At 42.7% G+C, this 18,440-nt stretch overlaps 1 protein-coding gene across 1 annotated transcript in view; it reads left to right on the top strand.

Moving 5' to 3' along the window:
- LOC124623148 (probable cytochrome P450 6a13) overlaps positions 1 to 18,440 on the top strand; it is a 69,683-nt gene that overhangs the window by 9,119 nt on the left and 42,124 nt on the right. Inside the window, exon 2 of the mRNA XM_047148939.1 lies at positions 13,229 to 13,579. Within this exon, the coding sequence (XP_047004895.1) occupies positions 13,229 to 13,579 (351 nt within the window). The remainder of the gene's footprint in view (positions 1 to 13,228; positions 13,580 to 18,440) is intronic.

Below are 18,440 nucleotides of genomic sequence, written 5' to 3'. Positions count from 1 at the left end.
GAGTCAAGTTTGCAAGTTTGTATATTGTATTTGACCATGAACGGTACCGTGCAGTGTCCTCAGTCCATGGAAGTGTCACCCATGGTCAGAACAATGTTCTGTGTAGTTGTGACTACGTTATGCTGGAGCTCTGTGCGTTTGGACTTCGGTAAACTGCTGGTGGCCGTATGATTGGTACCTGTGAAACCAAGGGCGCCGAAATGTTCGGTGTTTCAAGAGGCAACGTATCGAAGATTTGTGCCACATACAGGAAAATTGGAAAAATATCATCAGCTATGTCACAACTGTGGAGCAGTGAAAGAATGTTATTTGATCCGATAAATCTTGTTTCACACTGTTTTCGACTTCCGCTAAGTTATCCGATTTCAATATTACCTACTGCATTTTTAACAGGTGTAAGTAATTAACGGATTTGTGTCGGGAGTCTGAAGAACGATCTGAAAAAAATGGTTCAATTGGCTCTGAGCACTATGGGACTTAACATCTGTGGTCATCAGTCCCCTAGAACTTAGAACTACTTAAACCTAACTAATCTAAGGACATCACACACATCCATGCCCGAGGCAGGATTCGAACCTGCGACCGTAGCGGTCGCGCGGTTCCGGACTGAGCGCCTAGAACCACTAGACCACCGCGGCCGGCGAACGATCTGATCTTGTGTTTCGCAGCAGGTGGTTTGTCTTTCCCGACACAGAATGAGAGTAAGGAAAGAAAGCTGAAAAGACACAAGATGAAATCAGCCCTCAGGCCTGTGACAAAAACCCATTTTTAGTGACAAAGGGTTTCCTAAGCTGTATTATATATCCCTAAATGTTGTGTGTTTGTTGTTTCCATCCTTTAGTCCGCCCCTTGTATGTAGAAGCAGACCGAATAGCTGGAGGACAGGGTACAGCTGTGTAAGTTTCTTCTTCCATTTGTAACGTTCCTTATAAAACTTTGAAATAAGTAAATGAATGGCTGAACTGGGAATACATAAAAAACTGGAGTTAACGTGTAGCGTGTTGTAGCTGCAAGTGACGTCCTTACTCTGTGTTATTGTTAGCAAAACTTTATACGAAGTGATTGCGCAACGAAACTCCCAATACCAGTAAAGAAACACAGTCATTGCAAAATACATTCAGTCCCTTAGGTGCTGAATCCTCTGGCCATGTTCAAAACTAATAACTTTGGTCCCTGTGAACATAACAAATAAATAAAATTGCCTTTCCTCTAAAGCAGTAAAAGTAGATATCGTTATATTCTGGTTTCTCATGAAGATGAATAAAATTACTAGCTACAGCCTCAGCAGTGTGCAATGCTGGCAGTAATATGAGACCCTAACTTTTCCCGGCGAATTGAATGTTCAAATAATTTACGGGTTTGCTGCCGTGTGACATCGTCGAACACCGCCGATATTTCGGCAGGAGCACACCCTGCCATTCTCAAGGCACAACCGCAAGGAGGAAGCAATGTGCAAGGGAATTTAATACCTCGGTTCACAGAGAAGAAACGAGAAAGACACAACACACAGAACAAGTAACCGCAAAGTCAACACACAACCACAGATAAACAACATCAGAAATCTTAGAAGGTGGTCGAAAAACACATTTCACATCATATTTCCGCAAAATACGGCCAATTCTGTTAGTAATGTTTCCTGCGTAAGGCAAAAATGCCGTAGACTTAGGTGCAACTTCGTTGCTATCGTTACTCACCCGTTGCACAGAAGGCTGATAGCACAACGCACGTTTGATCTGCCTCTCACTATAGCCATTCTGACGAAAGGTGACTTCGAGATGTGATAGCTCAGCTGTCAAACTTTCAGGGTCTGATATTACATGGTCCCTGTGGGGACTGATCTTGGTTTGCGTAAGGCTGATGTCTATTTATTGCATTTGTGGCATGTCATATATTGGTCAGACAATCAGGACTGTGGAAGACCGGTGTATTGAACGTAAGCGTCACACACGCTTACGACAGCCGAGCGAATCCACTACTGCAGAACATTGCCTTAACACCCGTCATCCTATGGAATACAACAACACGGAGATTCTGGCTTCCACGTCTAACTATTGGGATAGTGTCATTGAGGAAGCTGTTGAAATCAAGCTATCAAGCAAGATTATAAACAGAAATGGTGGATTTTGTCAAAATGCTGCTTGGAATCCGGCTCTGTCTCTCAGCAAAAGTAGAGGGAAAGACTTGGGGCTACCTAACCTGTTGATTAATAGTCAGTATCGATATTTCTGATGTTGGTTATCTGTGGTTGTGCGTTGACTTTGCGGTTACTTGTTCTGTGTGTAGTATCTTCCTTGTTTCTCCTCCGTGAACCGAGGTATTAAATTCGTCTACACAGTGCTTCCTCCTTGCAGTTATGCCTTAAGAATGGCAGGGTGTGCTCCTGCCGAAATATCGGCGGTGGTCGACGACGTCACCCGGCAGCAAACCCGTAAGTTATTTCAACGCTGGTAGTAATACTTTGAAATATACATGAAATTCTTTTGGCTAATAAACGGAAACATTGAAGAAAAATTGAATGTCTTTGAAAAACATATGACCTGGAGAGGGAGGAGGTAGTGATTTGGGTGAACTACTAACACAGACGTTTTCTATAGTGAAGCTGTATTCGAAGTTAATTTTGGCTTCTCAAAACATCTGACAATTGAAATTAAATTAATCAGAAGGATAATATTCCTTCCACTAAATGAAACCCTTTCTTCCCTGACGCACTCACAAACAATGAGATTTGTATAGCAAGTATTATCTAAAATCACTAAAAAGCATAAAGACAAATCGTCAAATTACGTATACATGTGTTAACAAATCTTAGAAACACTACAAAAGGGAAATATATAACCAGCGTATACATAAAATCTCTTTACGTATATTCTCGTGTTACCAGTTATCAGACATCCCATTTAGACTAACGCACTGGCAAAAGACAAGTAATAAAAAATTAACTTCTTTACCTTAACTGCGAGAAGGCTTCTGCTTCCATGTTTATGTTTCCAATAATACATGTACTCTTAAAGCTTCTTTGTAGTATCAGTTCAGTATTCCTTTCTTATCACATTTAAATTTACATTTCTTCATTTTACTTTACATTCCATTATAAAGTCACTCATCATTTTTACTACGTAATTTATGTGCGGTGTAGCACAAAATGTTGATATGAGAAAAATTCGTACATTATAATCCAACACTTGGTGGCTTTACAGAGCACACCACAAAAACTGCCCACTGCATCCTCTTTCGCTCACAGACTGATACACAATCACTGCTGTGCGACAACCGGTCTCTTGTTCCCACACTACAAGCCCAGACCAGAAGCAGTATCTTTGGCTCTGAACTGGCCCAAAGTCAGTCATCCTCTTTATATTGCCCATCAAAGACATACATCTTTTACAATATAATAGTTACACTTTAGTTTACATTAGTATCGTTACAACATTGGAGTGCCACATATTAAGTGTATTCCAGTAGACTCCTTTCACATTTCACGTACTTTGATTCAATTTAAGTTAGCTGTTGCAAAGTGCATTTATAAAGCAGTATTTTACTATTCGAACCCTTTTGGAGGTTCAAGACACACCTTTGAGGATCAAGCTGGTGGTCTGCACAGAGTATCACCTCTCGGTATGCGGATAGCTCCACAATGATTCAGATTTTAGGAAACGCGCTGTGCGGAAGGTGTAATGTAAAAAATATAAAAAACTGTTATATGTAAAAATTATACGGCAGTCTGCCAATGTAATCGTATTCTTATTGACTCAATAGTAGCCGTTGAAAACACTTCTCTGAAAAGACTCACAAGAGTGTTCTTAATAGTGCAATATCTTTTAAGTTAGCCCAACACATATCAGTAATTAATAAACTAGCCCAGTTCTCAGGGTAGTTACGTAATTGCCGATAGTTTATTGTCCTTTCCTTCTTTACCCAGCACCACAGATATTATCCCAGGCTCGTGAGAAGTCGTGTGCTTATTGCAACAGAGAATATTTCACCGGTCTGTTCGATGCAAACTACTGCAATACGTAACTTAATATCGTGGTTTAGTCTCGATTCCCCAATATAACATAACAAGAGTAGCATCTACAAATGAAATCCTATACTGGAACTGGAATCCTGCGACCAGACCTTTTCTGCCTGGGATGTTATCTCGTTATATAAATAAAAGCTGTAAGTAAAAATAGATTATTATCAGCGGCAGCCGGACTCGTAGGATCTGAAAGAAAGTTAATAGTCGTAACCGACGGCACGTCTCGTAGATGATCTAAAAGAAAAATGTTGAAGATTTTCGAAGATGGCGCCTAACAATGAAAAATCTTTGCTAAGGCCCATATCTACTTAGGACAATCCAGGTATCAGATTACAAATTGACTGTCCGCAAACACAAATTCTTTTCACAAAATAACCATTATATTTTTCTGGTTATAAGTACAACTTACATTGTTAGCTGTTACAGGAAGATGAGCTTCACACAGGAACGTCCTCTTACGCCCGAACCCAAGCAGATAAGATAAGCGATTGACAAAGGAAAGAGCGTTCGTTCATAGAAGAGAAGAGTCCATGGAATAACATATCCATTGTAGTTCTATCTCTTCATTCTTGGCGTAACTTGTAAGTTCTTTATAATATTTATCATAATATTCAGTTTACATTTTTTTAAATCTGAAGACCACCCAGGAGAAACAGTACAAAGGAAACGGAATGGACGGGTGACTCTAACAAATGAAACTTACAAGCTGGTGCTGTATAAAATTAATAATTACGAACGTAACAGGGTGAACCAGGTTTCATGTTTAACACAATAATTATTGAAAAAAGATAGTTTTGAATTCATAGTTCACGCTGCTACAGTTCTAATTGTACAGTTCGTAACCCGTTGGCTGTAGGTGTTGGATGTGGCACGCAGAAATGGCGGCTACAGTACCCCTGGTACGGCGCACGAGTTTCTTGAAGTATCGACTAATTAACTCTTCTTGGCGTCGTTTTAACGTCCGTAAATTACAGAGCCAAACAGTTTCTACCAAAGCAGTAATAATTCAGCAGTCGTCATTCGAGGCCACTGTGTGACAATTTCCAGGCGAGGCATCCGCTGCTGCCGGCCGCTGTGGCCGAGCGGTTCTAGGCGCTTCAGTCTGTAACCGCGTGACCGCTACGATCGCAGGTTCGAATCCTGCCTGGGGCATGGATGTGTGTGATGTCCTTAGGTTAGTTAGGCTTAAGTAGTTCTAAGTTCTAGGGGACTGATGACCTTAGAAGATAAGTCCCATAGTGCTCAGAGCCATCTTTACGCCTCCCACAGTGACTACCGTACAGTACAAAAACACTCGATATTTTACATAACAGGTATCCCACGCGTTGTCCCAAAGCGTGTACCGTTTCATACAAATGAAGGCTTGCACAAATATATAAAACTACATACACGAACATTTTCATTTAATTAATCCACGGCAGAATATTATTTAGCAAATTATATATTTCACATTTTTCTTTACATAAGTTACAAACATACATTAGAAAAGCACTCATATACATCACATATACAGGGTGGTCCATTCATAGTGCCGGGCCAAATATCTCAAGAAATAAGCGTCAAACGAAAAAACTACAAAGAACGAAACTTGTCTAGCTTGAAGGGGGAAACCAGATAACGCTATGGTTGGCCCGCTAGATGGCGCTGCCATATGTCAAATGGGTATCAACTGCCTCTTATTAAATAGGAACCCCCATCTTTTATTACATATTCGTGTAGTACGTAAAGAAATATGAATGTTTTAGTTGGACCACTTTTTTCGCTTTGTGATAGATGACGCTGTAATAGTCACAAAAATATGGCTCACAATTTTAAACGAACTGTTGGTAACAGGAAGGTTTTTTAAATTACAATACAGAACGCAAGTACGTTTGAACATTTTTTTTCGGTTGTTCCAATGTGATACATGCAACCTTGTGAACTTATCATTTCTGAGAACGCCTGCTCTTACAGCGTGATTACCTGTAAATACCAAATTAATGCAATAAATGCTCAAAATGATGTCCGTCAATGCATGTGGAAATACGTGTAACGACATTCCTCTCAACAGCGAGTAGTTCGCCTTCCGTAAAGTTCGCACGTGCATTGACAATGCGCTGACGCATGTTGTCAGGCGTTGTTGGTGGATCACGATAGCAAATATCCTTCAAGTTTCCCCACAGAAAGAAATCAGGGCACGTCAGATCCGGTGAACGTGCGGGCCTTGGTATGGTGCTTCGACGACCAATCCACCTGTCATGAAATATGCTTGTCAGTACCGCTTCAACCACACGCGACCTATGCGACGGACATCCATCATGTTGCAAGTACATCGATATTCTGTCATGCAGTGAAACATCTTGTACTAACATCGGTAGAACATTATGTAGGAAATCAGTATACATTGCAGCATTTAGACTGCCAACGATAAAATGGGGGCCTATTATCGTTCCTCCCACAATGACGCACCATACATTAACCCGCCAAGGTCGCTGTTGTTCCACTTGTCGCAGCCATCGTGGATTTTCCGTTGCCCAATAGTGCATATTATGTCGGTTTACGTTACCACGGTTGGCGAATGACGCATCGTCGCTAAACAGAACGCGTGCAATTTCTCTTGTGCACAGTGGCAGAACTGAACATGACGTTTAAAGTCACCATGCAATTCCTGGTGCATAGACATATGGTACGGGTGCAATCTATGTTGATGTAGCATTCTCAACAACGACGTTTTTGAGATTCCCGATGCTTGCGCAATTTGGCTGCTGCTGATGCGCAGATTAGCAGCGACAGCAGCTAAAACACCTACTTGGGCATCATCATTTGTTGCAGGTCGTGGTTGACGTTTCACACGCGTCTGAACACTTCCTGTTTCCTTAAATAACGTAACTATCCGGCGAACGCTCTGGACACTTGGATGATGTCGTCCAGGATACCGAGCACCATACATAGCACACGCCCGTTGGGCATTTTGATCACAATAGCCCTACATCAACACGATATCGACCTTTTCCGCAATTGGTAAACCGTCCATTTTAATATGGGTAATGTATCACGAAGCAAATACCATCCGCACTGACAGAATGTTACGTGGTTCAAATGGCTCTGAGCACTATGGGACTCAACTGCTGAGGTCATTAGTCCCCTAGAACTTAGAACTAGTTAAACCTAACTAACCTAAGGACATCACACACATCCATGCCCGAGGCAGGATTCGATCCTGCGACCGTAGCCGTCACGCGGTTCCAGACTGTAGCGCCAAGAACCCCGCGCGGCCACTACGGCCGGCAATGTTACGTGATACCACGTACTTACACATTTGTGACTATTACAGCGCCATCTATCACAAAGCGAAAAAAGTGGTCCAACTAAAACATTCATATTTCTGCACGTACTACATGAATATGTAATAAAAATGGGGGTTCCTACTTAAGAAAACGCAGTTGATATCCGTTTGACCTATGGCAGCGCCATCTAGAGGGCTAACCATAGCGCCATCTGGTTTCCCCCTTCAAGCTAGACGAGTTTCGTTCTTTGTAGTTTTTTCGTTTGATCCTTATTTCGTGAGAAATTTGGCCCGGTCACTATCAATGGACCACCCTGTATAATACTTTCCATACAGTGGTTGCAGGTCACAATTATATTACGATAAATTTTAATTGCAAAAGAATTTTGTAAATTAGATTACTTGAAGATTAGGGTTATAGTCGAATGCGTTATTTAAGTTTTGAAAGCAGATAAAAATCTGATGAAGTCAAGTCGGCTCTGTATGGAGGGAGATCGCTGTTAGTGAACCCAAGGTGTCGGATTGGTTCAGAAGTCGCAGGTCTCGTGTACGGTCTGGTAATATCATCATGAAGAAAACGATGATCCATGCGAGGACGAACTAGTCTAATTCTAAACTCAATATCAGCAACATGTTTCTCAATCACCGACACTGTTACGTTACACAACACCATTGTTACACGTTATAATTGTGTCCCTTCTAGCGGTAGAAGATGCAGCTATGAAGAATCAATATGTAGAACGCTAGCAAATTTTGTTTTATTTAAAGGGCTTGAAGAGTTTTCACATAAGAATTAGGAGGCATTATTTTTCAGGACGCCGTCGTATTGTCCTCACCTATTTCTTTATTACTGTTGTTTTATAATTTCTCTGATTTCCTTTGCGGTTGGTAGCTTTCAGTTAGGTTCTGTTTGGATTACGTTATCCGAATTCTTCCTTTGGTTGGTCACGGTTGTGCCGTTTCCCGAAGTACTCTCAACCTGCGTAATGAGCCCTCAGGCTTGGGATTGGTATAGCGGAATTGTGTGATATGTATATATAGCGTGACTCTTATTAACGTTTAAATATATTTGAAAGCGGCTTAGATGACGTTCAGACAAGTAATTTGATGTAAGACACAGGGAAATCCCCCGAAAGTGGATGAGAAATGTCGTCACCAGAGGAACGCACGTGCAGTGGTTGAGCCTCATGGTCTTTCAGACCTGATCATCCCAACTCAAGCCGCACATTGACATCGGTGTGCGTCTGAAACCAGGTGCGCGACTTCAGCACTTGGAGCTCAGGTTTCGAGTCTTGCTTTTGGCAGGCAGTATTTTTTTCACTGTGTTAGACGGTTTGGTGTTTCCAGTGAGCTAAGATTTATTATTTTATTTGCCAGTCTCGCAGTCTCCACTGGTTTATTGCAAAGTAAAGAGCAACAAAAATCCACCGTATTGCGTCACAAGTGTATAAGCTTCCGGGTTTGCATCTTCACCAGCAAATGACATACTTTTTCTTTACTTTACCCAATTACGAATGATAAAAAACAGAAGGGACGAAAGGAAATAAACACAAACAGCATGTGTGATGTGTACAACCATAATATGCACTACACCTTCGGTATGTTTATGACGTAAAGCCTTACTGTGGGCCTTATCCCGTTTGTTGCCGCGTGGGATTAGCCGAGCGGTCTAAGGTGCTGCAGTCATGGACTGTGCGGCTGGTCCCGCCGGAGGTTCGAGTCCTCCCTCGGGCGTGGGTGTGTGTGTTTGTCCTTAGGATAATTTAGGTTAAGTAGTGTGTAAGCTTAGTTAATGATGACCTTAGCAGTTAAGTCCCATAAGATTTCACATTCACGATCCCGTTTGGTTTGCATTGGAATGCGCCACATGTCGTAATAAGGACACTGCACAGTGTTTTTAAAGCTTGACAGGGGGCATTTATCCGCTGGGATATCGTATGCGCGGTATCCCATGTACCTATCACTACCAAATATCGGCCAATCCGAAGATGCCTAAATGAAGGTGAAACGTGACGTTGGAAAACAATAATCAAAAAAAGTAATACCGCAACCAAGGCTTTTCCTTCTTCGTTTCTCATTCATTTTTGGGGTATTTCCCGAAATTTGGAACTCCATGTGTCTTATATTAAATTACTTGTCCCAGCGTCATCTACGTCGCTCCGGGGTTTTATAACGTTAATAAGAATTATATTTATAGAGGGTTATTCTTTCAACCTTGTACGAACGCTAGTGATTGATCGGTGAGAGGATACGGAACAAAGAACGTCTAATGAACTTATGTTCGTAAATGCATGATTTCCATGTTATTCTGAAGGGAGTCTACTGGGGCACACTTGTTTGTGGCACTCGAGTACGATACTAATATCAATGTAAACTAAAGTGAAACTACTAATTTTATCTTGGAAGTCTTCCATTTGGTCCGTGTTTGCATAGAAAAACAACAATATCATAAACTGAGTCCGTCTTGATGCAAAACAACACACTCTTTACCGCTCTGAGAGAACTGACCAAGGACGCCATACAGACAGCACACACACGCAAAAGAAGCACTTCCCCATTACACACGGAGACATAAATAGGGAACAGCAGTCGTCGTAATTCCCGCAGCAGTTTTCATAGCCTTCTCGGAACATGCGATACACCTCTCGCGACACACGCGAACAGCAAGATGGCGTAATGTTCTTGATCATAAACAAAGTGCGAAAGTTTTTTTTCTGTGTACAGAATCAGCTACATGCCGTTCAACGAACACGAGTACAATAATAGGCAATTAACACCGCAGTACACACCAAAACTGGATTCCACCACAATACCGTAACCCCAAGTGTATATTGCTAGCGTACGAAGTTCACCTTTTAGTATTTGTTAACTAACAGCCGCGTATACAGTTGTAGATGACATGATGCACGCTGAGAATAACCGGCAACAGAAAAAAGTGTAGAACATGTGCAGCAATAATTCTTAAAACCATGCCATAACATAAAATAAATAACTTAGTATGAAACTATACACGGAAAAACTATATGTCAAAAAAGGAACAGTAAAAATGTAATAATGTGTTACTGTGTTTGTATAACTATGCTATTTTCTGCATGTTTTAGATTAAGAAAAAAACACTGATGATGGTGATATTTGTTGCCGAAACTAGTTTAGGAAAATAAATAAGTAAACATATAAGGTGTTTTGCATCAAGGCGGACTGATAGGGCTTATAATGCGGATGGCTGACTGTGCACAACCGCAGAGCCAAAGAGATTGCTTCTGGTCTGATATAGTAGTGTTGGAGTAAGAAAGCGCTTTGCGCCTAGTGGTAGGTAGCTGTATGTGAGCGAAACAGGATGGGGCAGGCAGTTTTTATGGCGTGCACTGTGACACCACCAAGTGTTAGATTAACGTAGTTACGTCAATACTGTTGAATATGGACGCAGATATCTTCATGCGGGCCAGATAAATATGTTAAATAATTATAACACTCGTTTAACTACCGCGTTAGTATACATGAATTGTTGATAATTGCCAACTGTTGTGAATGTACATAAGCTGATTTGATAAAAAGGCTAGTTAGATATTTCACTTTTGTCGTGTTTCCAATATTTGTTAACAGAGGTATGAGTAATTTGGTGATTTGCCTTTATGCTGGTTTAGTGAGGTTACATAATATTTGCTGTATAAATCTCATATTTCTTGAATCAATGAGTAAATATGATGTATTTTTCTGTAGTGTAACTACAATTGTCAATTGTTTTTGAGAAGACAAACTTGACTTGCAATACAATTTTGCTAAAAAAAGTCAGTGTTAATAATTCACCATAATGAGTACTGCCTTCCTGCCTGTGTTACAGGTTTTTCAAAGAAATTGGATTTTTCACAAATGTTTTCTTTTTCTAGCCAACAGAATTTCACGTACATTCCAAAGTATTGCGGTCACACCGCTGAGCCTCTAGCTAGTATATTTATATTTTTTTCATGAGAGATCAAAATATATCCCATTTCACCATTGATGCTTTAGAGGTAAGACCATTTAATTTATTTATATACACAGGGAGCAAAGGTATCATTTTTGAACAGGGCCAGAGGATTTAGTGCCTAAGTGGCAGAATGTACCGGGTGGTCAAAAAGTCAGTATAAATATGAAAACTTAATAAACCACGCAATAATGTAGATAAAGAGGTAAAAATTGACACACATGCTTGGAATGACGTGGGGTTTTATTAGAACAAAAAAAAGTATTGTTAGACGCGTGAAAGATCTCTTGCGCGCGTCGATTGGTGATTATCGTGTGCTCAGCCGCCACTTTCGTCATGCTTGCCCTCCCGGGTCCCCAGACCTCAGGTCGTGCGATTATTGGCTTTGGGGTTACCTGAAGTCGCAAGTGTATCGTGATCGACCGACATCTCTAGGTTTGCTGAAAGTCAACATCCGACGCCAATGCCTCACCGTAACTCCGGACATGCTTTACAGTGCTGTTCACAACATTATTCCACGACTACAGGTATTGTTGAGGAATGATGGTGGACATATTGAACATTTCCTGTAAAGAACATCATCTTTGCTTTGTCTTACTTTGTTATGCTAATTATTGCTATTCTGATCAGATGAAGCGCCATCTGTCGGACATTTTTTGAACGTTTGTATTTTTTTGGTTCTAATAAAACCCCATGTCATTCCAAGCATGTGTGTCAATTTGTACCTCTCTACCTAAATTATTACGTGATTTATACAGTTTTCAAATTTGTACTGACCTTTTGTTCACCTGGTATTTTGCATTGACGGTTTTTCTTTATTGGTATTCGGAGTTACGTTGCCCAATCGATTCGTATTAAGTTTTGCTAACAGTAACACAGTGTGAGTACACTACTTGCAGTTATAACCCGCTACACGATCATTCAAGCTTTGTATCCGTTCCACAGTTCAGACATTCATTTAACGAAATCGTAAAATTTTATTTTTTAAGGAAAGTTACCATTTATTCAATCGTACATTGTTACCGTACCACCCTCTCGGAGGAAACCATGCGTACTACAACCGTGGCTGCATGGTACAGCGGGTGTTAGACTGCAGTCTCTACAACACAGTTTGAGTGAATAAATGGTCTCCAGCATGAAAACCATACATTTCTGGACATAAGTTCATTAGAAATTTTTTGTTCCGTATCCTCTCATCTAACAATTCCTAGAGTTTATACACGGTGGAAAAAATCACCCTATACATATGACACAAGCCGGCCGGAGTGGCCATGCGGTTCTAGGGGCTACAGTCTGGAAGCGAGCGACCGCTACGGTCGCAGGTTCGAATCCTGCCTCGGGCATGGATGTGTGTGATGTCCTTAGGTTAGTAAGGTTTAATTAGTTCTAAGTTCTATGCGACTGATGACCTCAGAAGTTAAGTCGCATAGTGCGCAGAGCCATTTGAACCATATAATACAAACGCTGCAAGCAGTGTTTAATGGTCGGACGGAGTGTCCGAGCGGTTCTACGCGCTTCAGTCTGGAACCGCGCGACCGCTACGGTCAAAGGTTCGAATCCTGCCTCGGGCATGGATGTGTGTGATGTCCTTATGTTAGGTTTAAGTAGATTTAAGTTCTAGGGGACTGATGACCTCAGATGTTGAGTCCCACAGTGCTCAGAGCCATTTGAACCATTTGAAGCGTTTAATGAAAATGAGAGAATATTTTCTTGGCACCGACCTACACGATCAACACGAAAAAGTAAGGGAAATCAGAACTCTTACGGAAAGATATAGGAGTTCATTCTTTCCGCGCGCTATAGAGAGTTGTGAAGGTGGTTCGATGAACCCTCTGCCACGCACATAAATGTCATTTGCAGAGTATCCATGTAGATGTAGATGTATGAGGAGTGTGGCGAGTCCAGCAAGTTGTGGGACTCGGCACGTAGTGTGGAAGGAACTCGGGCGCTGATTGGTGGCCGGCTTGCTTGTTGTGAACAGGTGGACGAGAAGCACGACCCGCTGAGCGCCCACCTGTTCAACCTGGGCGGGCCGCGGTGGCGAGCGTTGCGCACCAAACTGACGCCGACGTTCACCTCGGGCAAGATGCGGCTCATGTTCCCGCTGATGGAGGCGTGCGCGCGCGACATGGTCGCCGTGCTGCAGCCGCTCGCCGACGGCCGCCAGGAGGTCGAGATCAAGGAGTGGAACGCCAGATTCACCACTGACGTCATCGGCACCTGCGCCTTCGGCATCCAGTGCAACTCGCTGCGCGACCCCGAGTCCGAGTTCCGGAAGATGGGGCGCAGCATCTTCAACTCGCCCTTACGAACACTCTTCAACTTCGTACTGGTGACGTACAGAAGTCCATTATTTCAGAACAACATATTTTTTATGTTCCAAAGTATAAGGGGCATTCAAAAAGAAACGCGCTGGAGTCATGATTACAGAAACTAGTACTGGCTGTTGAGACATTTGTCCCACTGTGACACAAGCCGGCAAATGGCTGTCTCATTAAATTCCTGGGGCTGCGATGTTAACCAGTTCCGCACGTACAGGTGGACGTCGTTGTCCGAGGTGAATGGTGCGCCCCTCAGACGCTTTTTAAGGGGACCAAAAATGGCATAATGACAGGGAGAGAGGTCCGGACGTTGGACGAGAACCTCCCATTTCTGCAGGAGTGTCGCGACTGTGTTGGCCGTATGCGGCTTTGTACTGTCGTGGAGCTGAATGACCCCACAGGTGAGATTGCCTGGTCGTTTTTATTTGATCGCTTGGCGAAGGGTGGTCAAGTTATGCCAGTAGCGCTGGGCATTTACTGTTGTCCAGTACTCCAGGATTGAATCAGAAGGCTGCCATCTTTGGTTCCCTTGGAATGGCTCTGAGAGGCAAACGATTCACCTCGGGCTACGACGTCCAGCTGTACGTGCGGAACTGGTTAACGTCGCAGCCATTCACCGCCTTGTGTCAGAGTGGGACCCAGGGTCAGTACTTCTAACATAAAGGTACTGGTTTCTGTAATTACGCCTCTGGCTCGTTTCCTTTTGAACGCATTAAAATTGCTTTCACTAGCTCATTTGCCCATCGGGCGTTTATAAAAGACAACACTCTTTCGACGCTGGCGCATGGCCTGGATTGCAAAATAGTATTCTGTATATTTAAGTAATTCCGAATAAAATTCTTCATTGTGGACTAGACCCCTACATTACCGATTAGAATCAGAAGGCGGGCCTGCGGATACCCAAACGAATGGCCTGGACACTTTCACTGACAGAAGCAACGAAGCATACTACTGTACCATTTCACTGAGAGACGCAACGAAATTTTTGTCCGTACTTCAGATAACGCCTTGTAAGGTGTCAGGCAAATCCAACATCTTCCATGAAAACCCTGACATGATAAGCAAATCCAGTAGTATGTCACATAGCTCCGAATAAATCGTGACATTAAATCAACCAAAGTAATGCGAGTAACGAGTGAGCAAATGGAATACCACAAACTAACACAAGAATGCCTAAATGCATGTCATACCTTCCCACCGTGAGACCGACGCAGTTCCGAGGGGAGGAACGAGAACAGAAGCCGAGAGCAGAACCGTGTTAAGCGAGAAGGCCCTACGATAAGGGACGAACACCCACGTCGCCAGCTAACCGCTACGACCACACCAGCAGCAAGTTTTTAGTGTGAGACTTTTGCGCGCTTCTGTTACCTTAGGACCACCCCCCAACCCATGTTAAAAGCTAGAGCCCTCCAGAAGAACAGTATAGATCTTACGATAACACAAAAAGGGCTACACCACCCGCAAGTTTTAGCGTGAGACTTTTTCGCGTCTCTGTTACGTTAGGACCACCCCCCAGCCCATGTTAAAAGCTAGAGCCCTCCAGAAGAACAGTATGGATCTTACGATAACGCTAAAAGGACCACACCAGCTGTAAGTTTTACGTGAGACTTTTTCGCGTCTCTGTTACGTTGCAAACTTTGAAAACATTGCCCTACCACGAAAAGTATAACGTTTCTCATTGGATAGACAGAATTTTTGTAGGCGGAGCTTAAGGTTAACATTAAGACCCTGATTGGTCAGATGAAAACACAGCCAGATAGTTTTTTTTAAACCAACTTCGGTAAATTGTAGTAAGGAGAAGTTAGGAGAGAGTTGCTTCGGAGACGGCGAGGTGAGCGGAGCTGTGCTGCCCGCCGCCCCCTGACGAACACCGACACTGTAATGAACGCACGTGATGCTGCAATACAGCGCATAAAGTTTCACTCACAACTGCAGAAGTCTCATCTGTTACATCCCCTTTACGTAATACTAGTGTCGATCGTCAATTATAGCTCATGGTGTTCACATTTGCCACTTGAAGTAAAAATCTGAAATGCGATGATTTTTCTGTTATATAGTTATTGAGAAGCCACATCAGCCACTGTAATTTACGAGAAGTCAGATAAGTAATTAAAGATAATTGAGGGTGATTGTAGACCATTTTGATAGTTTTCTCTTTTGTGAAACTTAATTTAAACCTAGATTATAGATGTGATATGGCATAGGTCATCCTTCGATCCATTGTAGAACTTGGAAACCCATTCAGGGAATATTCGTTCACATTTTTGTTGAACGCAGTTGGTTTTTACCATCCTGTATTAAAACATTTCCTTTTATAAATAGTGCAATTTATAGACGATGTTTTGTGAGTAGAAAAACATTTCCAATGGTAAACCTAACTGCTTTTTCGACGTTATTTTACCAGCTAACTAATGATAGGAAAGCCTTGAACCCCTTCCACTAAATTTAGTTAGTATTAAGATTCCTTTACAGGGAGTGCAGTGGAGCTGACGCTGAAATCATTAAGTATTTGATTATATCATCGCTAGTCTCACTGAACTCTTATGAATTCTACATGTCATGTGCGGTCTGGCGTCTCCTTACCAACAACAGGTCCCAAGTTCAAACTAGTCAATTCGCTAAAAAACTCGCTCAGAGCGAAAGTGGTAGGGAGACACGACTTAGAACAAACAGACACCAAGCAGAATGTTCAGAGCCTTGATCAAAACTATAGATATTCTTATAAGTTAACCTAGTTGCACTTCTTGTGATGATGCGATGTTGTAGCAGCTCTTCGTTAGATGCTGAATGATATAAGTACACCTTGGGAAATCGCTGCCTATCACCTTTACCTATCAGACAGATAGTATCAGTCAACCTGCTAATATGCTATCCCTCGACGGGCGTGACTTCTTCACTTGACACGTGTTTCATCACCTAACTGAATAATTTAAAGATAAATGTGCGTAGGCAATGCTACAGAACAATGAAAGCCAGTAAAAGCGATTACATTTGTGTCTGGCATTGCGCGAGAACCAGTACCGCGGAGGTGTGCCCCGATTGCCGGTAACGCTTTGGCACGTTCCACGGACATTAGCAGGAGGCGTGTCGTTTTTAGGGGAAATAGTCGGGACGTCAGTAGCACCTGTTCAGGGAGATCTACAAAAACTCCAACTGAAACCTTACAAAGTACCGGGAGTGCACAGACTGGCCAATTTAGATACTGTTGCTCGACGTCGGTATTGCAGCTGGCCCTTTTTTCTGGATCAAGTACGACTGCTTGCTGTCGTAGAACACTGGATGCTGGTGTTCTGAAAAACCTCATTAACTATACAGGGTGTTACAAAAATGTACGGCCAAACTTTCAGGAAACATTCCTCACACGCAAAGAAAGACAATATGTTATGTGGAAATGTGTCCGGAAACGCTTACTTTCCATGTTAGAGCTCATTTTATTACTTCTCTTCAAATCACATTAATCATGGAATGGAAACACACAGCAACAGATCGTACCAGCGTGACTTCAAACACTTTGTTACAGGAAATGTTCAAAATGTCCTCCGTTAGCGAGGATACATGCATCCACCCTCCGTCGCATGGAATGCCTGATGCGCTGATGCAGCCCTGGAGATGGCGTATTGTATCACAGCCGTCCACAATACGAGCACGAAGAGTCTCTACATTTGGTACCGGGGTTGCGTAGACAAGAGCTTTCAAATGGCCCCATAAATGAAAGTCAAGAGGGTTGAGGTCAGGACAGCGCTGAGGCTATGGAATTGGTCCGCCTCTACCAATCTATCGGTCACCGAATCTGTTGTTGAGAAGCGTGCGAACACTTCGACTGAAATGTGCAGGAGCTCCATCGTGCATGAACCACTTGTTGTGTCGTACTTGTAAAGGCACATGTTCTAGCATCACAGGTAGAGTATCCTGTATGAAATCATGAAAACGTGCTCCACTGAGCGTAGGTGGAAGAACATGGGGCCAAATCAAACATCACCAACGATGCCTGCCCAAAAGTTCACAGAAAATCTGTGTCGATGACGTGATTGCACAATTGCGTGCGGATTCTCGTCAGCCCACACATGTTGATTGTGAAATTTACAATTTGATCACGTTGGAATGAAGCCCCATTCGTAAAGAGAAGATTTACACTGAAATGAGGATTGACACATTGTTGGATGAACCATTCGCAGAAGTGTACCCGTGGAGGCCAGTCAGCTGCTGACAGTGCCTGCACACGCTGTACATGGTACGGAAACAACTGGTTCTCCCGTACCGCTCTCCATACAGTGACGTGGTCAACGTTACCTTGTACAGCAGCAACCTCCCTGACGCTGACATTAGGGTTATCGTCAACTGCACGAAGAATTGCCTCGTCCATTGCAGGTGTCCTCGTCGTTCTAGGTCTTCCGCAGTTGCGAGTCATAGGCTGGAATGTTCCGCGCTCCCTAAGACGTCGATCAATTGCTTCGAACGTCTTCCTGACGGGACTCCTTCTTTCTGGAAATCTGTCTCGATACAAACGTACCGCGCCACGGCTATTGCCCCGTGCTAATCCATACATCAAATGGGCATCTGCCAACTCCGCATTTGTAAACATTGCACTAACCGCAAAACCACGTTCGTGATGAACACTAACCTGTTGCTGCTACGTACTGATGTGCTTGATGCTATTACTGTAGAGCAATGAGTCGCATGTCAACACAAGCACCGAAGTCAACATTACCTTCCTTCAATTGGGCCAACTGGTGGTGAATCGAGGAAGTACAGTACATACTGACGAAACTAAAATGAGCTCTAACATGGAAATGAAGCGTTTCCGGACACGTATGCACGTAACATATTTTCTTTATTTGTGTGTGAGGAGTGTTTCCAAGTTTTGCCGTACCT

This window comes from Schistocerca americana, chromosome 7 (genome assembly GCF_021461395.2).
Source record: "Schistocerca americana isolate TAMUIC-IGC-003095 chromosome 7, iqSchAmer2.1, whole genome shotgun sequence".
In the NCBI taxonomy this organism is placed as follows: domain Eukaryota; kingdom Metazoa; phylum Arthropoda; class Insecta; order Orthoptera; family Acrididae; genus Schistocerca; species Schistocerca americana.
The sequence above is the reverse complement of the archived record's forward strand: the minus strand, read 5'-3'. Positions and strand labels throughout refer to the sequence as shown.